This window comes from Macrobrachium nipponense, chromosome 20 (assembly GCF_015104395.2).
Source record: "Macrobrachium nipponense isolate FS-2020 chromosome 20, ASM1510439v2, whole genome shotgun sequence".
Lineage (NCBI taxonomy): Eukaryota > Metazoa > Arthropoda > Malacostraca > Decapoda > Palaemonidae > Macrobrachium > Macrobrachium nipponense.
Window position 1 is genome coordinate 13,277,726 of NC_061089.1, and position 26,694 is coordinate 13,304,419.

The 26,694-nt window shown below is 36.2% G+C and overlaps 1 protein-coding gene across 4 annotated transcripts in view; it reads right to left on the bottom strand.

Annotated features, from left to right (window-relative positions):
• LOC135221809 (transcriptional adapter 2-beta-like) overlaps window positions 1-26,694 on the bottom strand; it is a 68,728-nt gene that overhangs the window by 13,544 nt on the left and 28,490 nt on the right. For 3 of the 4 annotated variants that reach the window (XM_064259713.1, XM_064259704.1, XM_064259696.1), the window contains exons 9-11: window positions 25,651-25,747; window positions 14,299-14,351; window positions 6,027-6,273 (exon numbers count right to left, since the gene is read on the bottom strand). In XM_064259713.1, the coding sequence (XP_064115783.1) occupies window positions 6,027-6,273; window positions 14,299-14,351; window positions 25,651-25,747 (397 nt within the window). Of the gene's footprint in view, window positions 1-6,026; window positions 6,274-14,298; window positions 14,383-25,650; window positions 25,748-26,694 lie in introns of all 4 variants that reach the window. The other variant, XR_010316093.1, reaches the window with a different exon arrangement.

Consider the following 26,694-nt stretch of genomic DNA (forward strand, 5'->3'; position numbering starts at 1 on the left):
TCCGCCTTGCTTGTTGATGTAGGCCAACACCGTCGTGTTGTCGGAGTTGACCTGCACAACTTTGTTCTGTACTGAGCTTTCGAACTCCTTGCTAGCCAGAAAGACTGCAGTCAGTTCCTTTTGGTTGATATGGAACCTCTCCTGTCCTCTGGTCCAGGAGCCCGAGACCTCTAACTTTCCCAGTATTGCTCACCACCCAGAGTCCGAGGCGTCGGAAAACAACGCTAGGTCTGGGTTCCTCTGCTTTAGGGAAAGGCCTTCCTGAAGCTTGACGGGGTCGTTCCACCACTGCAGACAGCGTTTCATGGTGTCCGACACGGGAATACACTTTGTCTCCAGTGTCTTCCCCTTGTCCCAGTGCTGATTGAGGTGGAATTGAAGTGGGCGAAGGTTTAGTCTTCCTAAGGAGACAAACTGCTCTAGCGAGGAAAGGGTCCCCAGCAGACTCATCCATTCCCTTGCAGAGCACGTCTGTTTCCTTAGGAAGTTCTGCAGCTTTACCAAGGCTTGTTCCGTCCTCGACACAGACGGAAAAACCCGACTCTGAATCCTCATGCCCAGGCACAAGATCTCTTGGGATGGGGTCAGTTGTGATTTCTGATGGTTTATCAGAAGGCCTACATCTTCTGATAACCGAATCGTCGTCTGAAGGTTCTCCAGACAGCGGATGTAGGAAGGGGCTCTGCGGAGCCAGTCGTCCAGATACAGTGAGGCCCTGATACCTCTCTTGTGTAGCATTCCCGCTACGTTGCTTATCAGCCTCGTGAATATTTGAGGAGCGGTGTTAGGCCGAAGCAGAGCTCGAAATTGGGACATTTCTGCTTTGTAAACAAACCTCAGGTACTTCTTGGAGTTCGGGTGGATAGGGACGTGAAAGTACGCATCCTGAAGATCCAACGAAACCATCCAGTCGTCTTGTCTGACCGCAGCTAGGACTGATCTCGTTGTTTCCATCGTGAACTTCGTTTTTTGCACGAAAACGTTCACAGCACTCACGTCCAGTACTGGTCTCCATCCCCCCGAGCTCTTGGGAACCAGGAATAAACTCTTGTAAAAACCTGGTGACTCCAGATTTCGAACTCTTTCTATTGCTCCCTTCTGCAACAGAAGTTGGTAAGTCTGGCTCCTACCACTGTCTGAAGAAGAGTGCCGTCAGACCTTGCTTCGCCCTTGTCTGAAGCCTCTTTTCTTTGCATTCCTTGCCATAGGTCTTGTGTTCCCTCTACTGAGGGCCCTACCTCAAAAGGGCCGAGAAACTCGAGACACAGGAGCAGTTTCTTTGACCTTTTGAGTTACAAAACTCGTTGGCAGGACTTTCCTTGCTGCCTTTGTCATCAAGTCCTGTGTAGCCTTTTGGGCTAAGGCAGAGGAGACTTCCTTCACTAATTCTTGCGGGAAAAGGTGTGCGGAAAGGGGTGCAAACAGCAGTTCCGCTTTCTGAATGGTTGTGACCCCATTCACAAGGAAAGAACACATTTGGGCCCTTTTCTTAAGGATTCCCGTCGAGAAAAGTGCCGCTAACTCGTTAGATCCATCTCGCAGAGCTTTGTCAATACATGACATAAGATGTACAAGCTCTTCTGTGTCAGCGGACTTGAAGGATTCTATCTTTTTCCCCAAAGCTCCCAGAGTCCAGTCTAGGAAATTAAAAACTTTGAAGGCTCTGAAAATTCCTTTGAGGAGGTGGTCCATCTCAGAGGTAGACCAAGAAACCTATGTTTTTCCCATGGCCATCCAACGAGAGGCGTCCACTAGACTCGAGAAGTCCCCCTGGGCAGAGGTGGGAACTCCCAGGCCGAGAGTTTCTCCAGTCTCATACCAGATACTTGATCTGGACGCTAATCTGGCTGGAGGAAATGAGAAAACTGTCTTTCCTTGGTCTCTCTTAGTGTCCATCCAATCCCTCATTATCTTCAACGCTCTCTTGGATGAGCGTGACAAAACCATCTTCATAAAGTTGGTCTTCCTAGATGCCTTCCCTAGCGTGAACTCTGAAGGCAGGGAACGAGGGGCAGCCGGAATAAAGTTTTCCGGAAACGTTTCCATGAAAACCCTCATGAGCCTTTTTAAGTCCAACGAAGGGTGCTGTTCTTTCCGATCCTCTTTGTCAGAAATGTCTTCCATAGGATCAAAAGGAGAAGGGGGGAAGTCATCGTTTCCTTCTTCCGATTGTCCCATAACGGAAGTAGCGACGTCATGTTTCTTCGTCGTCGCTTCCATAATATCTTCTTGACGCCTGGCGTCCTGCCGTCGAAAATCTTGACACTCTGCATCCTGGCGTCCAAAACCTTGACGCTCGACGTTTTGGCGTACAGCCTTTTGAGTCATGATGTCCTGGCGTCCAGCTACTCGGACGTCCTGGCGTCCAATCTTTTGACGTTTGCTGTTCTGCCGAACCTTGACGTCACTTGCTGAACGCTCGCCGCATGTGCGACACACGTCAAACGCATCCTCAGGTCGACTCACAGCGCCTGGAACGTCCTGAGCTGGACAATTACATACGTCTTTCTTTGCTGAAGGTTGATAGACCTGCATCAAGGAGGAGAGTTTCTGCTGCATATCTTGCAGTAAAACTATTTGCGGAGCTTCTTGCTGCTGGGGACTGACTGGGGAAGTCGCAACATCATTTACTTCTCTCTCCACGTCATGTACGGGTTGAGACTATCGTCCCGGAGACAAGTGCCAATCCGAAGGAGGAGCGGGAGCATGCACTGAAGGCATCCAAGTGTCTGACATTTCTTTGTCTCCTACCAAAGACGAAGGCTGCCTTTGTAACAACTTGCGTCTGAGTTTGGTAGGAGAGCTACCATCGGAGCTGAAAGGGAAGCACTCCGGGCTGCTCCAATGGCTACATCCTGGGGCTTGAGGTGTTGTCTCCTGACGCTGCTCTACCGGATATCGTCTTTTGAGGGGTCTTGATTTCGACGTAAGACACCAGCCCCGTCTGGGAACTGCGTCGTCCGACGACGAAGATAACACTTTTACCTCGCCTTTCCAATGGCAAGGGTGAGCGTCCTGGGAAACGTCAACAGGTACGCTCGAGGGGACGACCGCTCGGGAGCTAAAACCTCTCGCCTCCCTTCGCCTGTCGACTTTCTTTCTCCACTGCATTTGCACTGATTTTACTGTCACTTGTAATTTTTAGATATCTTACATTCGACCATAATTTCTCCCTGTCTTCTGCCAGGGATTCTATCCGTTCACCAAGGGCTTGAATGGCCGCCATCATGTCCTTTAATGTTGGACCATTACCTGTATCAGTAGGAGGATCTGGGACTACCACTATGGAAGATGGATCAATAGGTTCATTAGCAAGGGAAAGAGAACTGTCAATTCCCTGACTATCTTTAGAAGAGCGAGACATACTACTCTTCACTCTCCTGATCCTATCCTTCTCAAGTTTCCACACATAGCGGTAATACTCTATCCACTCAGTCTCAGGTAAATTCACACATTCTTCACATGTATCTCCCAACTCACAACTCTTGCCTCTACATTTAATGCAAATTGAATGAGGATCTATCGAGGCTTTAGCAAGCCAAGTCTTACAATCTCTCACACACATTCTTACACTCGAAGCAGTCAGTCATGTTAGAAAATTCAAAAGAGAGATAAAAACAAGCAAGAGTCAAACCAACAATATCCAAAAAGGGTCCAGAGAAATCCAAATCAAGTCCAAATACAAGCGAAAGCCAAAGCCAAAGTATACTTCACCAAATAACTGCGAAAAAACACGGGCCAAGCGAGCGAAGTTCCAACGATTTCACCGATGCGGCGGCAGGGAAGATCTTAGGAATAGTTGGAAGGGTTCCATGTACCTGGGTAGAGGGCGCACAGGTGTTACACCTGACTACCCAATCGGCGATTGCCACGATTTTTGAAATTCTGCAGTGACGTCAGGGACGTATAGCTATATATATAACTTCCAGGTGAGTTAGATGTTTAAAAATATTCTTTCCATGTCTATTCTTATTACTTGACAATACTACTACCAAAATTATGGAAGCAAATGAAAACACCCTTAGTAATACCATAACTTTGAAAAAAATTAAATTTACATTACAAAATGTTTACAATGAATAGGATATAATTTACTAACAATATCTAACCTGAGTATATACCTTACAAACAACAACTAAACTATAACGATGAATTGACTGCAATGCTCTCAATATGCAGTAAAATTTAGGATAGTATTTATAAAATCCTAAACTTAGGGTTCTTAGAACTTAATTAATTTTTGTAGTGGAAATTTGAAAGATGGCTACTATTAGGTTTATTTATCCTAAAAAAAAAAAAAAAAAAAAAAAAAAAAAAAAAAAAACTATGTATTTGGAATTCTAATATGGTCTATAATCACCAGCATCATCATGAACATTTTTACATGAAATATCTCTGTGTTCAACATTTAGGTTAACTATCTCTCTCCATTTTATCTACGCTGTAACTACTCTTTTATAATGCTTTCTGAACTCCTGTTTCAGTGTAATGAGTCCCAAGGCAATAGAAATGCTCGAACTACGATACCTTTCACAAAATGTTCCTAAACTCTTCCTCATTTGTTCTTGCAATGCAGTTTGCACATTAAAAACTCTGATTCCATGTATATTTTGTAATCTTCAACACTACTTGTGACATCATCTCTAACCTCTAATATTCAGTACAAAGTACAGAATTCACATCTGCACCCTTCCCAAAACTACGCGGTCTGAAGAGGAATCAGGTAACTTTCTCTGAAAGACACAACACTGGCCTTTGGTTGGTTAAGTCAATATGTAATTTTTGTTATAAGAATTCAAACAATAAGCAGTCAAGGCATTTTACCCACTATTTTTTCTACTCAACTCTGACTAAAAGGAAAGGCAGGACCATATGACTGGGTCAGTGTGGGGTTCTCAACACAACTCAGATCAGCAGATCTTTAGTCTACCATTGTATAAACAATGGATGAAATGGCTCTTGAGAATGGTCTCAGCTAACAAGAAGAGGTATGATAGGAAACCTGTGTTACCTGTTGAAATTTGTCAATAAAAAATGTGGCATACCTAACATTACCTTGGGAGGAAGACATGGAAACACTGGCTCTTGTCATATCCTCTCTCCCAATAATTGCTTTGTCATAGTTATTCAGATCTTCTCATCCTTATGTCTCAGTTGCAATGTCTACCCATTATCTTTTCTGACTATTCTAAGTGTGGATGCTTTACTATACTTCTTGTTTTTTTAGCTCCTTGAGTCAAGTCCCTAAACTGCAATTCAGGCTTAATATGATTAATGGGTTGTTAATGAATATATAAATTTTTATAACATAAAACAGGCTTTTATTCAACTCAATCATTTATATTCACAGCACCTGCCTACCATTCCTACAGCTGTATGCTAAGGTGCCCACAATGTACCAGGTTGTTAGATGGATGGCTGAGGGTCTAAGTGGTACTACTGTAAGTATGTGATGCGGGCTTAATAATGTGAAATCCTTCTTTTACATCACCATAAAAGAACTTGGTTTTTTAATCATAAATGAAGGGGAAAGGGGAAGAGATGGGGCTTGAAGCAAGAAATAGCTGGAAGCTCGATAACCAAGTGGAAAGGTAGCAATGAGCACAGATGAAAATTGTGACAAAAAGCAGTATGAACAGGGTGTTTACCACAGTGGGGAATACTTTTAACTGTTTAACAAATGAAGAAAAAAAAATTGAATTCTGGGATCTACTTCTACCTTATCCATCTTAATGAGCAAAGGAAACTTAATATGTACTACAGTATATTAAGAGTCCTCATCTTCTGTCACAAAGATTTAAAATTAATTCAATCTAATAGGTCCACAGTACGTATTTTTTAGGCTTAAACTAATTTCACACATACTTATTCTTCTGCATTATACCTGTACTGTAACCCTTAGAATACCATTTTGGATAGATTTACACTAAAGCAACATAATGTGTTGTTGCAAGGCTTATTTTTCATGAAAAACAGTACAGGAAACAAAACTTTCACACTCTATGAACTGTACTATATCAACCTACCTTCCTCTCTCTCTGAGACAACAGATGGTACCCTGGTAAAGATGAAATGGGAACTGGGTCATCATTCCCCCCTGCTGCTGCCCCCTGTTGTGTTTGTTGTATGCTGTTCCCGGTCTCCCAATTCAGCATGGAGTCGCTCCTGTTCATGCCGCTGCCGTTCAAGTTCCCGCTGAGCCATCTTCCACCGCCAGTATCGAGAGGCGTGAATTTTTTTTCGACTAAACATTTCGGACTTCTTGCGTCGTTTCTGTGGAATAACAAGAGAAGTCTGATCAGGCCCCAACATTATTGAATGAAGAACCCTTTAAAGAAATGATAACACTTCTACATTAGACATACACAGTATACACATCTGTAAAAACTGAATTTATGAAAAATGTCAATCTTGTATTGCTGTGCGACCAATGAGATCTATAGGTATTGTATAATTGTTTTCTGAGCATGAAATGTACACACACATCAACAATGAGTATAACAAGATGAGAAAACAAAAATACAATTTGCATAAGTCACCTCTGTATATATTTATTTTACTGAAAAACTTTCAGGCTGGATAGTAACAAATATATTTCAAAATATTGGTACCTGGTATATAAAGTACAGTAGTATATTGAAACATTACCATTGTTTACCTAATAAATCATTGAGTGCATGACCCACTGCTATAATCAGACACAAAACAAAATATGATTCATTTTTTCAACTTCATACGGATGCTAAAAGACATAAGGGGCTATAACTGCTCATTATGATTAACTTAGGACTGTATTCTCTTGTATTTATATAAGTTTTCTTAAGTATGGCAACACAAATATGATACTGGTGTGAATCAGAGTTCAGGATCATAAGCAAATGATTACTCCAACTGATTAGTACCAGTAGAATTTGTTTGACTTTTTTGAAATAACAAAAGAATGGGTCCTGTTTACTCTTTTCACCCTACTGAGGTCAAACTAAATCTTATTACCAGTATTAAGAGGCATACCTCATGGTAAAATAAAGTATTCCTAAATACATGAACATAATATACAGTACATAATGTACAAGGATATCCATATGTTGTCCATCTAATTATCTAGTACTTTAATAATACTACATGTTAGATATTTGTCTTGCAAAAGTGCAAAACTAGGAATAAAAACCTTAAATATGCACAGGTTTATTTTACCCAACATCTGGTAAACCAGAAGTAGGAAATTTGAATACTACATATCTGCACATCTCCCAATATTTCCATAACAAATTAAACTATCAAACATTTATTATGGCAATAACTTTGTGTACAATTCACCAGTTGTCTAAACTTCAAGTGTGTTCAAATTCATTACTTTGTTTTGTTACTAAATTCATGTCAACTATCCTTTTTATAAAACATTAAAAACATGGTTTGTATTAAAAAATAATTGATACATTTGACACTGATAAATGGGCTGATATTACTAAACAATTTGCCCTAATACTCCAAATTTTTCCCAATGAATATTGAACATTACCTTATTATCTATCCCCCCCCAAAAAAAAAATATAGTATATATGCAATTTGTTCTTATCAATAACAATCAACTTACTGTGATATGGGTACTCACCAAAAATAATACTGGATATAAGCACAGAGGGATAGATGAACAGACGTAGCTAGCATACGTGATTACATCGAATGATCAGCTGATGAGGAAGAGGTGGAAGGCCAGGGCCATATATATTTGTATTATATTTTGACCCTCTTTTTTTTCCTCAAAAATCATGAGTTTATCATATACACAGTATTAAGTTAAGAGCCCAGATTGTCTAAGCACTCCAAAGTTAGGCTAGGCTATATTATGAGAACATTAGGCTACACTTAACATATCAAAGTTTGTGGCTACATGAATAAATTTTTTACACATTTAATACTGCATTTGTGGCATAAAATATTCACTGGGATCTGATATGTGAGCTGAGGTATCTGGTAGGCTGACATTTTCCAAGATGCCATACAATACCAGTTCTTGTATCTGGTATTTACTTAAATATCATTATCATTATTATTGTTATTGCTATTACAATAATCCCTCATAACTGTCACTTTGGATCAAAGGGTTGTAGTGCTTAAATCCCTAAACTGATACAGCAAGTGACACACACACACACACATGCAGTAGATAGCAAGCACATACTGAAACTACTCACAGCAACAAACTTCCTGTATGGATGTGCGCTCTCTCTCTCTCTCTCTCTCTCCTGCATTTTTAAACACAAAGAATTTTCGTAGACTGCCTTAATATGATGCATATGTGTACAAGTATGTACTGAATAGATATGGAACAATACACTGCTGCATTAATTACAATATATTGTTCTAAATCAAATGAATGTTAATAAAAATGGTGTGTAGAGAGAGAGAGAGAGAGAGAGAGAGAGAGAGAGAGAGAGAGAGAGAGAGAGAGAGAGAGGGTGGGGATACGCATTAATGTGTAGTATGACACATACTTGTATATACACACTTGCTAATTACTTGAGTTGAATAACGAATTTAAGCCAAAGGCCAAGCACTGGGACTTATGAGGTCAGTCAGCGCTGAAATGGAAATCGACAGTAAAAGGTTTGAAAGGCGTAACAAGGAAAACCTCGCAGTTCCACTATGAATCAAGTGTTAAGAAAGGGTGGAAAGTAAGATGACGAAAGAGAATATGAAAGGAGGTACAGTAAAAGGAACAAAAGTGGTTGCAGCTATGGGCCGAAGGCAAACTGCAAAGAACCTTAAGTAATGCCAACAGTGCACCTCATGAGGTCCACTGATGGCACTATCCCCCTACAGGGACTTGCTAGCTAGGCTATACATTGACTTTTAGACAAAATGCTTTTGTGTACTTGGCTTATATAAATGAACTTACGGAAAATATTATTCATCTTATACACAAACTGTTAAATAATGTTGTATGTCTAATCTACCATTTAGAATTTTGTTTTTTAAATTCATTATCACCATCAGAGTCATTCATCAGAGGCAAAGGACATGGAGGGGAATGCTATAATGTTTTCTGCTTTCCTAAGCTGCTTTTGTTGTCTCTTGTAAATTACAGAAGAATTACTGCTAACAAGATACGTATTTTGTCTTCTGTCCTAGTTGCATACTTCGTTCAAGTTTTTTTCTGAGAAGTTGTATCAATATATTTCAATAAAAAAAAAAAGACCTTCATAATAGTACTCCATCCTAAAGGGGGTATTTTATGTTGGGCTATATCTTAAAATACAGATGCAACCTGAAAAAACCTACTTTAATGATGAACTAAAAATTTTATTATGTAATATACATACATCATAACATGGGGTCTCACTTATTAGTGATAGTTAATATAAATATTTATCGTACCTTCAAATATACTATAACAGGGTACAGCGTAATATATATGTACTTGAATATGATAAAAAAGTAGTGTAAAAAGCAATTAATATGGAACAAACATCCATTCCATTGCAAATACACAAAATGACTGCAATTCCCTTTAAAATAAGATTCAAAATCAATAACAAAAAATAAATTGACAAGTAATAATGAACAATAAATAAGTACAAGCCGTCAATTTTTCTATGAAAATCTTCCACTCACCTTACATTAGGGTCCATTCCCTAATGTTAAGTGTCAAACTTGTCAAATTAGAGAGAGAAAAAAAAGCATAGAGGTCCTCTGTGAGCCCTCAGCAGCTAGCAGAGGAGTCTTATGTACTACTTGGCCTCTGTTGATGACACATAATAATTTGACTTTCTGTAAATAGGCAGTTTTTTTGTTGCTGATTTTTAGTTTTTTCTTAATATTTACTGAAGCCTTACATATCTCAGAATTGACATAAGTCATGTCTTGCATACACAGAGGAGTCACTGAGCAGAATAAAAATTAACAGAAATTTTAATTCATTCTCTCTCTCACAACAGTTTCATTTACAAAAACGCGAGTTAATTGGATTCTTAATAGAGATGAAGCCTTACATTCATTCTTACATAAGGTATTGTAACTATAAATATCTCTGGTAATGAGCTGCCTACAACATGGTTGTTGTTTAAAGCTATGGTTGCAATAAATGTGTTGCATGATGGTAATTATGACAAAAGCACTAAGGCTTTGATGGTAATTATGACAAAAGCACTAAGGCTTTTAAGTATCAAGCTATGTTTTTTCATGTGTTATTTGCATTCCTAGTGCCCTAAGTGTACAGGAAAAAATTAAACATTTTGGAATTTCCTGGTATTTTCAATCAAATATTTTCCAACCATGTTTACCAATTCATGTATGTCAAGGATCAACTATACTGATATTCTACCTATGGAAAAACATATATACTAGTCAATTTTACTTATACTGTATAGTATAAACATAATCCATAAGAAATGAACAGCAATAACAGAATATAATTTTATGTATTAAAAGATGAGGCAAATGAAAAAGACTCAATCAATCAGTCTGTTATCTGAAATCCCTGGAGAGTGGATGTGAGACCAAGATGAGAGACAGCCAAGGTTATCTGTTATCTTTATCAACCTCAGCAATTTTTACTTAAATTAAAATACTTGGGGACTGAAGAAATCCCCTAATGTTGAATATTCCCTTTGACCACATCAGGCCTGGAAGAGAGAGAGAGAGAGAGAGAGAGAGAGAGAGAGAGAGAGAGAGAGAGAGAGAGAGAGAGAGAGAGAGAGAGAGAGAGAGAGAGAGAGAGAGAGAGAGAGAGAGAGAGAGAGAGAGAGATAACTCTAACATTAATGACATTAAATAGCTGAAATCATGCATTTTAAGCTTTGCAAACATAAATGTATATATATAAACCTGTAATAAAAGCTGGATATTTAAACAAATATACTACTATAAGCAGAGAGTCAGACAAATTACAAACATGCTGAAAGAAGAAAAGGGTGAAAAGATCAACATAGAAGACCTAGAAACAAATAATTACAACACAAAATGGATTAACATAAAAATACAACACATAAATATGCTACAGTATAAACTATCAAACTTTCTCATTGTGACTTTACTACTATGACTTTCATTTCAGATGGTCCACTCAAAGAGAACTGAATAAAAGTAAAATAAGCTTAAAAGCTTAGTGCTTGTCATAGTGCAATCAATCACTGGTTGTGCATCACTCTTTATCTTATCGCTGCACACAATAAAAAGCTTACAGTCCTATGTTCATCATCATCACAAACATTTTTATGTCTGAGTTTCCCTTCATGAGACTGGAAGTAATATGATTGATTTCTACTGTCTTTTTTATCAAAGAACTTTAATGAAATGTTAAGTTAGTGAATACAAAATTATATAATGATGAACAGCAAGGTGAGAAGAGACCAGAAGGTATGGATGACAAAAGTAAAAAAAGCAATGCAGTGGTGGGCAAAATGGATGCTGCAAAGAAACTTTAGTGCCAACCACTTGCATTAGAGTGTACATTAGTGCAAAGGAAAAGAAATAAAGTTGAATGGTAAGGTGGGAAGAGATCAAAGAAACACAATTTTCTGTAGACTATCAATGGCTAATATTAGGAAAAGACCTGACAATAAATGGTTTTAAACAGATCAATTTTTCTTCCATAGCTTTTTTACCTAACCAGCCCGAGAAGAGCCGTTGTTAGGCTTGGAGGTCTAGATAAACTAATCCTTTATAATAATAATTACCTAGATACAGTATATATATGCTATTTAATTGAGGAAATCATTACTAATATCTGTAGACTCACTCAAGCACAGACTAATTTAGATACAGAAATTATAACCAAACTATGAAGCCATAAAATGTCAATGCCACTCATTACTTAGCCCTTACTTGGTTTTTATGGCTGAAATCACATGCCATGTGCCAAATAACTTGTTATAATTAATAAACTTATAACCAATCACTACAACAAATATTGAATACATCATAAACCTGCACCATACAGTTAAGTTTTCTATGTTTACCAATAACTCATTGGATAGCCCAGAGAGTTGTTCTCTGTATGAAAAATTAAACAGGTCTGAAGGAGAGAAAGCTACAAGAAAACCTGTGAGTAATTTTAGAAAGGTACTAGGCAAGGCACACTACAGGTAGTACCCTTACTTTTACAAAATATTTGAAAAAAAAATATTACAGTACATCAAAATATAATCTAAATATTGAAAATAAAAGTCCAATTACAGTATATTAATAACTAAATGTATGGCTAATCAGTGCATGTGCCTGGAATATTTTAAGTTGATTACAATTTAGTGCTAGCCTAGGCCCAGTTACCTTGATTTGAATGATAACTTCAAATGAGTGGCTTAGTGCAGTAACTGACCTTTCAAATGTATATTATTGAATCTGCTTTTAGATTTTCAAGCACATTCCCTTAGACCACTTTCTACCAAGATGACCAACTCTGATTATGTCTTGCGTCAACTTTCACTTATGTTTATAATTGAGCAAAAGGAAAAATAATCTAAATAATGCTCTCATCCTTCATGCACACACTCATACAAAAGCCAACAAACCCATTTACTTGCTAAGAAATTTTGCAAAGAATACCCATTTAAAAATATATACATACAGTGAAGTTAAAAAAGCAAATGAGAGATAGAGATAATAAAGATAAATAAATATATAAGCAGCTGTTAAGGAATAATAATAAGTCACAGGTTGAAAGCACTGAAAAGTTGCAACCAAGCCTCTCCTGTGCATAAAAGCATCAACATTCACAACACTGACAGGAACAGTCTTTCAGCTGGCCAAATAAAAGCCCATCAGTAGAACATAACTGTAGCATTTAAAATGAATAGGGATGTTGATGCTCAGAGCAACAAGTAGCGTACACACCAATACAAAGTGCACTCAACGCAACGGAAAAAGAAGTTCCCTTCTGACATCGTCTTCAAACAATGGTCTAAATCACAATGACCACAGTAGGTAATAAAGAAAACCAAAATAAGCAATGTTTTTTAGTGGAGAAAGCATGAAATTTTCTAAAATTTGACAATGCACACCACATATCTTAGTTGATCAATGCATCAATTAGTAACAAAGCTAATCCCAGCACACCTCTTTCACTTGCGCACTTTTTGAAAGAACAGACTATTCATGGAATCTTTGAAAAGCTTTCATTGAAAAACCAACATCCAGAGTTATACAAAAATCATAACCACATGGATGACAAGACACTTGCAAGGCTACTATGGATACATATAAAGAAAAACCTATCATTTCCCAAGGTTGCTTCCACGCGACTAATATTCTCAGATATTAATACATGACGTACCTGTCAAGGAAAATAACCAAAACTTCAAAGGGTCTTGTAATGAGTGATGAAACCTGTCATCATAATTATCATTACTCTAATTTATTACCAAGTTGCTTAATAATACTAGAACCATATAACTTGCTAATTGGCTGTTGGCACTGTCATTTGCCATACAGCTGAATTTCCTATAATGAATATGGGTGCTGGGCCATGCAAAAAGAATCAAACTAAGGATATTCTTGAACGATAATCAAGATGCATGAAAAAAAAAAAAAAAAAAAAAAAAAAAAAAAAAAAAAACAAAAAAAAAAAAAAAAAAAAAAAAAAAAAAAAAAAAAAAAACTGTTGACTTGTTGCATCAAAATTTCAGCAGACACAGTGTGTGTTTTGTGGCATAATGCAGATGTTACTAAATGGGCTTTGCAGCATCCATTAATTTCGATGTTGAAATTCTTCAACTTTATCTAATTCCATTTTAATTTCTCACTTGAAAACAAACCTTTAGGGCATACCCTACAAGAAAGTAGTAATGCAACTCTGCTGTCTCATTGCACTACTTCATAACATGAAAAAATGATCTTGCTTTCAATAAAATGAGAGATGAGTCCCCCTTAAATGTAAGTGGTGACCAGAATATCAACAATGTATACATGTATCCTGTCAAAAATGATATGATATTTAGAAATAAGTCTTATTTCAACATTCAAAACTCATAAACAGTATCTAGCGCATGTTCTCTAATAACTAGGCTCAAAACGTATACAAAATAATGAAAAAAAATTCTTAGTTACCACATAATACTACACACACATCATGCAGTCTACGTAATTCCCAACAAGCGCTAACTCAAGCACAAATAGCCAAAACTAAAAGCTCCTTGCTCCCCAAAATCTAGACTTCTGAAGTAATAGTTAACAATGTAAATTAATCTTTTGATGTAACAGCTCAAGTGTGTAAACTTAGGTACCCTTATCAAAAAGCAAAAGAATATCAAAATGAACAAACTAAAGTTACAAAACAAGAAAAAGGAGTAATGTACTCACTCTTTTGACTTTGCGGACAGGTCCATTTGAGTCGGAATCTGAGGCAGGCTGGCCTGCATGAAAGGCAAAGTTGTGAATACTCGGCTGCGGAAGTAACACAAGGGCCAACGTTAGCTTATTCCACACTTGCCCCGGCAGGTGGATAAACAAGAGGGGTATCTCAAGTCTACACGTTGGTGGTTAATGTAATCTTAAACTCATCACCTCAGAGTACGGGGCACAGTATTTACATTCAGTTTCTCAGACTTCAAAAGACATATCAGCTAAGCTGATAAGACTCATAAAATAACTAAAACAAGCATTAAAACTAAAAAGTATAAACTAGGGCAGCAAATGAACATCAAAGAAAATCACAATCTTCTATGCAATTTGAATAAAATGGAACAAACAAAAAATTACATAAGGTTGTACACAATTCTCATGTTTTTGCCAAGCCCAACACATAGGTCACCTTCCTGCAGTAAAACACTCAATTACTTAAAGGGAGGAAAAGAACCTACAGTAAGCTCAACTACATAGCAAAATCTTTGCCTCAAATAGTCAGAGAAAACGAAATAACATACTGCGGTACTCTTATGTTGGGGGAGCATCCTACCAAGTTAGGCAATATTTCAAATGGCCCTCAGAATTTCCAATTGTTACAAGTATCTATCAATGAATGAGGGCATATAAGTAAATATAATTTCACAGCAACAATTCAGGAAATTCAATGGTGTTACACTCTTTCACCACATTTGCAAATGAACTTCATAAAAGGATTTTAACAGACAGCATCAATAAATGGCCTATATCAACTGAGGTGAGGCATTGTAACCTTGAAACTACTGCTCCTGACTAAATTTTGCAAAAATAACACTAAGAGTTAATCCATTACGTTTGATAGTCTGTGTTGGAATCTAGGCAAGTATTTAAATCATACAAGGGCATTTGACACCTACAATTCCTTATCCCCATCTACTTTTTTGAGTTCCAGAGCACAAAGTGGCCATGATTAAAACTGTAGCATATAAACAAGAGTATACATTCTTGAGGCCTAGTCATGCAAAACATAAAGTGGTGAAAGAACTAACACACATCCAGCAGGGAAAATGTTGAGCATTTTAAGCCCAAGTTAAGCCATTTTTCAAATTGCAAGAACACATTAATAATCACTGAAAGTTTTTGACAGTGAATGTAATAAAACACATGAAAAAGAATAGCACAACTCACAATCAACCCATTACTGAAATGTGCATGTATAGGCTACAGTGGGAATATATGGGACAAATTACAAAAACAAGGGACACTACGAGAACTCTGGGATCTCAAAAATATAAGGGAAAACTAAAAGGGTGAACATGAAATGGACTTATGATAAATATACAATTCACTATAAAGGTGCTGGCTTTTCAGTAAAAGCTCATTTATTAGACAGATCTCACAAAAAAAAAAACATTAAAAATTGATAAGATTCTAAGACACCCTCTTGGAAAAGTGATCACTTAGTACATATATGGATATTATTTTCTCAGTATCAAAATAGAATTTTATGAAAGTAGTCGTAATGACAATTATGAAACCAACTCCATTCAAGCAAAATCAGCTTTAGCAATAACATCTGATATTCATGTAGGATGGAGCAACAAAATCTGATATAAATGATACCAAAACACCCAGAAACATAAAATAAATCCTAGATCTTCAACAAATATTTATAAGATCTCCAAATAACTTTCCCTAACAATGCCAAAATAAATATATTTCCCTGTCACCTCAGAGAAATTCTTTGGTTTTTTCTAAATATATCATTAACAAAACACCAATAATTATGAGGTTTAGAGTCATTATGAATAGCTCTATTCAAGCAGTATGGCCTTTGGATCAATCAATAGTTTCAAAAGCAAAAATAAAATCCCTTGCAAGCTTAACAGTAATAAATCTATATAAATTACAAAACAATGAACATTACATATGCTTGAATGTAAATGACTTTACACACCTTTGGAAAGTAATGTCAACTGGTATAATACAACCGAAATATTACCAAGAATACAAGACTGAATACCTTACAGACTTTAAATTCTAAGTATCATTAGATGTGGTTGCTGACATGGCTAGTAAAAAAAATTCTTGTTTCACAGATTCAAACCTATTACTTTAACTAGTACAACTACACCTGGTCATAGAGGAAGCAGACTCTTGGCATAACTGACAATTACAACAACTACCTCACTGCAGAGAGAGGTAGTTTAAAGGTAGGTGACGCTGCCAAGGAGTATTCACCACCTGTAGATGCATACTGTACTACACAGACTAATGTCCAGGGGTTTGTACAAATTGGGCATTGTTAAAAGAATTCTTAAATGGAAATTGTTTATGTATTTGAAATTTTTATAAATATTACTGACCTATTATGTTTACTAGGTACAGATTTTTTAACTTATTGGTCTGGCTAAACTACTGCGTGAGTTTCCATGGATACATTAGATAAAATTTCTTGGAATGATTATGGCCTGAAGTGGAACATTCCTTTCCTATACATGTATACATGTTCTGCAAAAACTTCAAAAGTGTCATTGCATTACAAGAAACGCTCCTCTGGCCTCATAACCTTGGCATCTGCGATTCAGTGCATGAAGACCTCAGAGCTTTCTCGACCTCATCGATGCAAGTTACAGATAACATTGTAGCCATTCGCCCAAAAGGGGGGTTTTCTTTCCTGTGGCACAAATCGTTTGACAATATGGTGAATGTGATGACCTATAGGAGTGATGGATTGCTTGGGCTTCAAGTGACAGTAGGGGACTCTAAGATCCAATAATTAATGTTTAAATGCCCTGGGAAAATAGCAAAATTTTCACCAATATGTACTGCATGATCCTAGGCGAGTTACACAGCCTTATTAACTGCATGATCCTAAATGAACTACACAACATTATTAACAATTCTCCTGCTGATCATATTGGTATAATTGGGTACTTAAATTCTCACCCCACAAAATAATTTTATAATGAACTTGACCACTTCTGTCAAAGTCACACTCTACAAATTAGCGATGTAATGCTCCTCCCTCCCTCCTCCTGTACCTATGTACAAAACAGAATGTACATAATTACAATCTCCTGGCTGGACCACTGCATCACATCCCCTCAACTTCATGATTCTATTGAGACCTGCAACAATCGCTACGATCTTGCTATGGGCTACCTTCACATCCCTTGGATAGTTTTCCTTCAGTACCCCACCCCTCCCTACTGTGAACCCCCTAACTGATCACCCACCTGCTGTTACCCAAGATTTTAAAAACCAGCAGAAAACCAGGTCCTTTAGGGAAACCACAGAAACCAGTTTGTGATCAATAGTTCAACCGGTAGACAGCTTAGTGTGCACTAACTCAAAATGCAAATATGACCACCACAGGAGAGATCTGAAAGAATTCCATTAAAATATAATTTCCACTTTGATTGCCTCCAGCAGGAATACCTTTAGACCTTGTCAAGGCAACTTTCGTAATATACCTGGCTGGAATGACTTGGTTAAAGATCTGTATACACATTCGTGAGAAATGTTTTTACTGTAGAGGCAAAATGGTAGCCTGAGGGAAGGTCACTTCGTACTGTTAATGAGAAAGGCAAGAGTGCAGTTCAAACTTGCCCTTAAGCACTGCAGACTGAATGAAAAGCAATCAAGAGCTGATGCAATGTTTCTAAAATTAGAATCTGGCGATTACCCTTGTCTTTGGAAAGACATTCAATCACTAAATCCCAAAACTAAAACGCTACCACAGAGTAGGAGAAGCCGTCGGTGACAAAGCTATCACAAGAATGTGGGGTGATCACTTCAGTACTATCCTAAATTGTATAAATGATCAAGACTCCCAAAGAGAAGTAGATAATCTCCTTACTGATAACATTCAATTTCATTTCACCAATTGTATTATGCCAGGTAACATCAGCAATGCCATAAACAACCAACCTAATAATGGGCTATCTGCTAAAGCTTTCAAATTCTGCGGTCTGATAATTCACATTCTGCTAGCTGCTCTGTTTAATGCCTGGATAATTCACCAATTTCTTCCAGACTCCCAACTCTTCAGTTTGCTTAATAACATTAATCAAAAACAAGCTAAAGGATGCAGTCGGCCCTGGCAATCATCGCACATCTGCAATTACTACAATTGTGTCAAAGATACTCCCGTTGGTTCTACTAGTGCGACATCTCCCCTTTCTACACACTACTGACAACCAGTTCGGTTCTAAAGCAAACCACTGAACGATATCTGCATCTGCGTCCTGAAAGAATTGCTGAACTGGGAGTTTAAAAACCAACAAAAAACCAGATACTTTAGGGCGACCACGGAAACCAGGTTGCGGTCAATAATTCAACCGGCTGACGCCTTACTGTGTACCAACACAAAATGCAGAAATGATCACCACAAGAGGGATCTGAATGAATTCTATTCGAACATAATCTCCGCTATGCTTGCTTCGGGCAGGACTGCCTTTAGATTTCGTCAAGGTAATTCTCGTAATATACCTGGTTGGAATGACTTGGTTAAGGATCTGTATACATACTCACGGGAAATGTATATATCATATATTATATATATATATATATATATATATATATATATTATATATATAATATATATACATATATATATATTATATATATACTATATATATATATATATATATATATATATATATATGTATATGTGTGTGTATGTGTATATATATGTATATATATGCATTCAATTTATGTATTTAGCCCTCTGGACCAGACTACTGTAACCACCTAAGGTCTCTAGTGAAATTTAAGCTATATAATTTGTGCACTAACTGCTATAACTCTCAATGCATTTTTTTTCTCACCAACATTATTACTATTACCAGTATTATGATTACTATCTTTTATGCTACCTCAGCTATTTTGTGGATAAGTGCCGATTACTAATTTTTCCTATCATGTTGACTCATATATCTAGATTGTGTATGTTACTGTGTATTTTGTATGTTCATTGTATATGGTCTTGAACCGAAATAAAGGATATTATTATTACTTGTCATCAGCCTCTACTGTTTGCCTATGCTTTATACATGTGAGAAAAGCATTTGACAAGTAAACTAAATATAGCTCTTCCTGAAGCTGCACAAATGAGGCACACCCCTCTATTTAATTGGTATTTCATGTTGCTGGTTCTTATCACACCAATTCTGTGCCAAATGGGGTAACATTGTTGTACACCTTCGGCTCCCTAAACGGGGTCCAGCAAAGGGGCATACTCTCTCCATGTCTATTCAATATGTACACTAATGCCCAGAATGCCAAACCAAACTGAATTCACCCCAAATTGGATGCACTGACGACAAAACAACAATAAACCACCTCTGTTACGACGATATGGTTCAGATTTCCCTATCAGTGCAAGGTCTCCAGCGACTCATCGACACTAGCTGCCATTATGCAGAGAAATTTGATATCCTATACAATGAAACAAGAGCCAGTGTATGTCGCTACTCCTGATATCGGTTAAGCGTATTGCAGAACCGCAAATTTTCCTCGGAAATATTGGCTGGAATTTGTACATGAATTTTCGTAATTGGATCACATTATCACAGAAAGCCTAAAAGATACGGCAGACAAAGAACAGAGGTGTCGTAAACTATGTGCAACTGGCACATGATTGCAAGGAGGTTTGCCTTTTGTCACTGAGACATGAAACTGCTCCTCTTCCGTTCATACTGCTACAGTATATATGGGTATTCCCTTTGGAGAACTATACCATAGAGACCATGAGGTGTATTACAGTTGTTCACAATGACATTCTGAGATGCCTCACAAACACCCCTCACTACCAATCTGCCACTCAAAACGTTCACAGAAAACCACCTGGATAATTTAAAACTCACTTTTAGACAAACAAAGTCCATTCTGATCACCAGACTGAAAAACGGCAGCAATTGGCTCATACAAAGCATCCTAGCAAGTGAGGCAAGACTAAATTGTGGGAGACATGAGGCATCTGTTCCTTAAATGACTTATTCTGTATTTCTGCAATTAGGAAGTGACAACTGCAGAATCTGTCATTATTATTATTATATATTTCTATGGTTATTGTTATATTATTGGTATTTTCTTTTTATTATTGCAGTGATTAATATCACTGTGGAGTTTTGCTATTTCCAATTTTCATATTTAGCCTTCTGGACCCGACTTCACTACTATTCTCAATATTATTACTGTCATTATCATTATTATGAATACTTTTTTCTTTACTTCATCAAAGGTGTGTATATGTATTGACAATTTATTATTTTTTATCATGTTACCTCACATATCTAGTTGTGTGTTATCGTCTCTACTTTGTATATTCTATGTACGTATATGGCTTTGAGCTGAAATAAAATATGTTATTATTATTATTAATACAGTGGTACCTTGAGATACAAAATTAATCCGTTCCGAGGCGGCCTTCGTATCATGAGTTTTTCGTATCTTGAACTGCATTTTACATGTAGAATGCCTAATCCGTTCGAAGCCCTACAAAAACACTCCAGTAAATTATATTTCCAGGCCTACAACACATGTTCTAGGGTTACGACGCCGATCCGACGGAAGAAATATGACTCCAAAAGGCAAAATACTGTACATACTTGAGTAATATTCAACTGCATGTAATTTTCAACCCCATTTTTACTGCATATATTAGGACTTTAGCATATGTCCCTTAGCAACAAGCCTAGCCTATGTTAGCGGTTGCTACTGTAGCCTAGTCTATGATTCTGACATCTAAACCTAAGAAGCTAAAAGCTTAGAATATGCCAATAAAATGTATAAATAATCAGAATGTACTCATTTCACATAATTATTAATTAATCATTAACTATAATACATAAACAAACCAAAAAATAACTTCCAATCGTTTGTTTACATTCAGCTCTTACGAGTAGTACTGATGAAATGCCAAGCAATCCCTTTTCCTAGCACACAGTAAGCCATAAATTTTCATTAGTATCTCTCTTCAACTAATGAAATTACCAAACAGTATAATAACCATTCATTTCTATTCTTTATTCTATCTTTACCTAATGGAGATACCGAGTTACTGACAGCTATAATGAAACATATACATAACATAATATTAAAACAGAAGAAGAATTCAAAAAAATACGTATTTGTTGGCTTCGATGATAGCAGTCTGATTTATTTTGTATTTTATGATATCTAATTCACAATCTTTTTTATTAAATGTATTGCATGTACTCATTTCAAATAATTATTAAGGAACCATTAACTATAATAAACAAAAACAAAAACAAAAAGTTTCCAAACTTCTGTTTACATCCAGCACTTACGAGTACCGAACAATCGCCAAGCTACTTTTCCTAGTACACACTAAGCCATAAATTTTCATTATCTCTCTTCAACTACTGAAACTACCAAACAGTATAATAACCATTCATTTCTATTCTTTATTCTATCTTTACCTAATTTTTCTTTTATTAAATGTATTGCATGAATAAGTTTTTCAATTTACAGCATCCTTTTACCAATAGAATACATAAAGCACAAGGGGTAGATGCTGACCAATAGGAGACCAGGATCTTATGGGGTGACTAGCATCAGGAACCAATGGGAGAGCAGGAGGATGGTGGCGAGTTTACTCAGTTGGCGGGGCATTAGTTTTAAAATTCTTCTCGGTGGTCCAGGCAAATCTCGGGACTTTACAGCTACAACCTTTCGTAACTTGAGGAATTTTCCTATGTAGAGCCATAAAATTTTTCATATTTGCTTTCGTATCTCGAGTTTTTCGTAAGTTGAGCCTTTAGTATGGCGAGGTACCACTGTAACTGACCATGGTGTGCAGAAACCTTACACCATCTAACAGACCTCTTCTAACCTTTCCTCAAACCTCAAACTCTGCCAACAACACAGTCCTTTGAGCCCAAGTTATTTTATGTGACTCACTTCCCATTCATTTCCTATGGTCTCTTTCTACTTGGCTTTCAAATTTAATTTCCTCCTTCTCCAATTTCTACCAATATTCTAGGGAAGAAATAAGAGTGGGAAAGCTGACAATGAGGTTTAGATAATTTTTCTTGGAATACTACAGTCCAACCTCTTAAATCTGGAAACCATGGGACCAGGCCACTGCCGGACCACAGAAAATCCCAGAATATAGAATACATCCATAAAAAATCAAGCCCTTAGGTAATGCCACTTACAAATAGCCTAGTTTCCGACTTAGCCTACTACGAGCTACGTTCTGATACTGTTTTTTATCATTTTATTACTCATATATTTTAACTTCTTTATTTTATAACTTTATACTGTATAACTTTCTTTAAAATAGTGTACTTTAACACATGTAGCCTATATTCCCGAATTAGCCTACCCAATCGTAAGTCTAACTACAGTACTAAACTTCTCAGAACCTGCACATTATTATCGGTGACTTTCATATCCAAAATTTCGTAGCTTCATAATTATTGGTAATAGTTTATTTTTTAATTGTAGAGGATAGAGAGATAAAAAAAATGAATGAATTTCGGCGATAACTGGGCATTTGAATGTGGCTGTTGCCGTCAAAACGTAAACAAAGCACACCAGTGACATCTATTGAGGAAAAAGAACAATAAACTATTCGCTAATGAAATAAAGATTTTCTAGTATGGATAAAGATTTCTGCTTGCACTTCTTGCCTCTAGCATCATAATTATAATCTCATGGTTGACATATCGAATAGGTAAATACACAATTACATAAAAGAAATGATCAAAACTGTATCTTAAGCACATACAGAGTAAGAAATTTATGCTTGACAATGTTTCATTGTTTTGATTAAAAGTTAAAAGGTTTGGCTTGGTTGAGCCTTCTCAAGTGGAATAATTTAAAAAAATATATATATATTTATTCTTCCAAGGTTAATATCAAAAGCATATTTGACCTTGCATATTTACATTACTAACAACTATTTTCATATAAACAAAGGATATATGGCATAATTTTTGCTGCCTGAAGTTATAAACAATACATGGTGCGTCCCTGGCGGTGGCGGAACGAACTAATGGCGGCCGATTCAAAATCAAGCCAAACCACAGGAGTTTCTGGACCATAGAATGCCGGTTTTAAGAGGTTCAACTGTACTAGTAATGGTAGTTTGGTAACCTGTACATAAATGTGAAGATCTGTTCTCTAAGAAAATGCCAAATCCATATGAGTAGAGCGGTTGGAAACGAAAATCACCTTCCACAGTACTCTTGCAGTAGAAGGCTCGCTCACCCAAGTCAAGTCAACTCTAATCTCTGATGTCTGCACTTTTCAATTTGAAGATATCTACAACACTTTTTATGTATCATATGTACCTTCCATGTATGGGGGTATAAAGCCTGGAGAAGAGATAAAATAACTTTAGGTTCCAATATTACTATGAATCATTCCTACTTGGTATATATACTTGTGCTACTGAACATTATTCAGGCTTTGAAAGCAAATAGATCGTGATGTGAGGATTGTACTGCCAGACAATGAAAACTTGACTCTATTAACTTTCTAAGGTGGGTTTGGGAAAGAGCACAAAAACTTGGAATTTCATTAAACATCAAATCCAAGAGTGTTTCTCTCTTCCATATTCGCACTCCACTCAGGAACCATTTTCTCTTAAAAAAAAAAAAAAAAAAAAAAAAAAAAAAAAAAAAAAAAAAAAAAAAAAAAAAAAAAAAGTCACATAGTGAAGCATCAGTGTATGGAACCTTAGGATTGGTGATATTTTGATTGAATGTCCTGACATTTTTTCGAGTCCTTTATGACATTTTTAAAAGACTAATGGTGACATAGTAAATCTGAATGTACATATTTATTAATTCTTTTATATGGGCATTGTCTAATTCATTTCATTTGCAAATGCTACCTGTATAATATTACTCAAGAATTCTGTTAACAGTACATGTGGATGAATAAAATTCAAATTCTGGTAAGACAACTGTCCAGATGGTAGATGGGCAAAAATTTTGTGCTTCAAGTGTAGTTCCTGGGACTTGCATTTTTCCTCCAAGTCATTCCATCTAATTGCTAGTTACCTTTACACTGCTGTTGATACATTATCTATTTATTAATTTCTTTTTTAATAAGTGGGATCTCTTCCTGTTGTCTTTCCCTTAACCTTCTTCCTAAGGAACGCCATATTCTTTGGAAGCTTGAATTTCCATCAATGGCCCCTATGGGCTTCTTCCATATGAAGGAGTTTCATCTTCTGAATAATAATATTGCAGCTCTCAAAATCTCCTTGGCTTTGGGGGATTAGTAAGGGACAACTGATTGCAGTGCATAATTATAAACAGCAACACATTCTTTATTAACAAACACCAAAGCTATCAAAGGAATGAGTATAATAATAAAAGAAACTTCACTACAAAATACTGATTCAAGATGGAAGATTATCCAAGCCAAAAAATGAACAAGCATAAATCCTCAATATAAGATGAACTGTCCTTCTACACATTTAATCTGACTTAGCTGTTAGGTGAAATGGATTTTGGCAAGTAAGGTAAATGCTCCGTGCCACAGTTTTATGGTCTTTCTGTAAACTACTGATTTCCTTATAAAATTTGAAATTCTTTGTTTATATTTCATGATAATTCAGCTCTCAGTCTACTGACTTTGACCAGGAGTAATAGCATTAGCAAAAGTAATAGGTTGGTAATTTGCATGAACATTGTGTTTCATTACGGTATCTCCAATCTTTAATTCACTTTTTCTGTCATCACTACAAAAAACTCTCCCCCTAGCTATTACAGTAAACAATTAATTACTATTTTATGGCAATTCTTATGGGGCCATTGCTTTTGTGCAAATTATTTATATGTATTGCAGAGCACCAATTTGTTTGTTCTACAGTAGTTAGACAGTACAAAAAAGATTTTGGTTTAAAATAACTTTCCTTTAATGCTAAGAACTGCCTCAATAGATTAACTTTCACACAAGCAATGCAGTACAATAAGCAGAAACGTGAATTATTACTTGCTTCCTAGATCTTAAAATAAAAAAGCTTTTCAACTTAAGGAGACAAACATTACCACACATCTGTTTCTAGAAAAATATTAACTCATAAAATACCTATAAGCTTGATGCTACCACAGACGAAATGTATGATCTTGACTCATAGACTGCATTTCTAAGCTGAAAAATTTACCCCATATGTATATAACCTATTCAGATATCAGTATAAATAATGTTTGAAACACAAACCTAACCATAGAACTTTTATGAAACTTACAAATAAGTGAAATTTACAAATAATCTTATAATCGATTCCTTGGTAATAAGAGATAAACTGAGAAGAAACAAGCAAATCTGGTATAAAATACTTACTCCTTTTTTTCTATTTTCTTTTTTCTTATCTCTCCTAGATCTTGCTACTTCAAATTCGTGACACTCTTCAACATGTCTTATACCATTACGACGATATCTGTAAAAAAAAAAAAAATCTTGGTGTATATAATGAAAATGCATTACACATACAAAACTATTTCTGACAAGCAAAGTACTACACATTACATAATTTCATTATTACTATATAATTTCTACTGTTCCTGTTCAGTCTCTCCAATACCACCAGAATAAGAACGAAACTGTAAAATCGCCATCTTGTATACAATAACCTCATTGTATACAAGATGCTCACTGCCAGCCTTTAATATTAACAGTAATTACTCTTGACAAGATAAAATACTTCCTCATAATCAGACAACATATATTTCTGATACAGTCAACCCTCGTTAAGACGGACTAATGGGGGGGCTAAGGTGTCTGCTAAGACAGACAGTTCGGTTTAACCAGTGATACCTACAATATACACCTAAGATATACTATTTCATTATTTTAATGAAGAGTATGAATAATAAACCAATATAGAAATGTCCGAATTAAACCTCATGGTAAAGGATGAAAAGTGAAGAATAAAACATGATAAAAATGATAGAGTTCATTCGCATATGTAGATGCCTCGCACGAGACATGAATGCATAATTGTGTAATCAAAATTCACTACTGTAACAAAAAAAAATTTTCTATTTCATGTTTTTTTTAGTTCAGTTATTCATTCATTATAGTTTATTATAAAATACTGTTTAAGACTACAAAATACATTTCATCACATCGATCTTGGAGAGGATTTTTCTTTATTGTTACTAACGTTTGCAGTCATATTTTGTGATCGAAATGTCTATAAATAGAACAGAAGTAGAGGGCTGTCATTGGCTAACAGATCAACATGGCAACCAGACAGCCAATCAGGTTTTAGCTCTATTCTGTCTGTCAGGGAATGTGTTTTGAATCCAATATTTAGCTTGTAATAGTGTATGCATTTTACTGATTATAGGAAGAATAGAATGAGTTTCTTCCTTCAAAACTTGA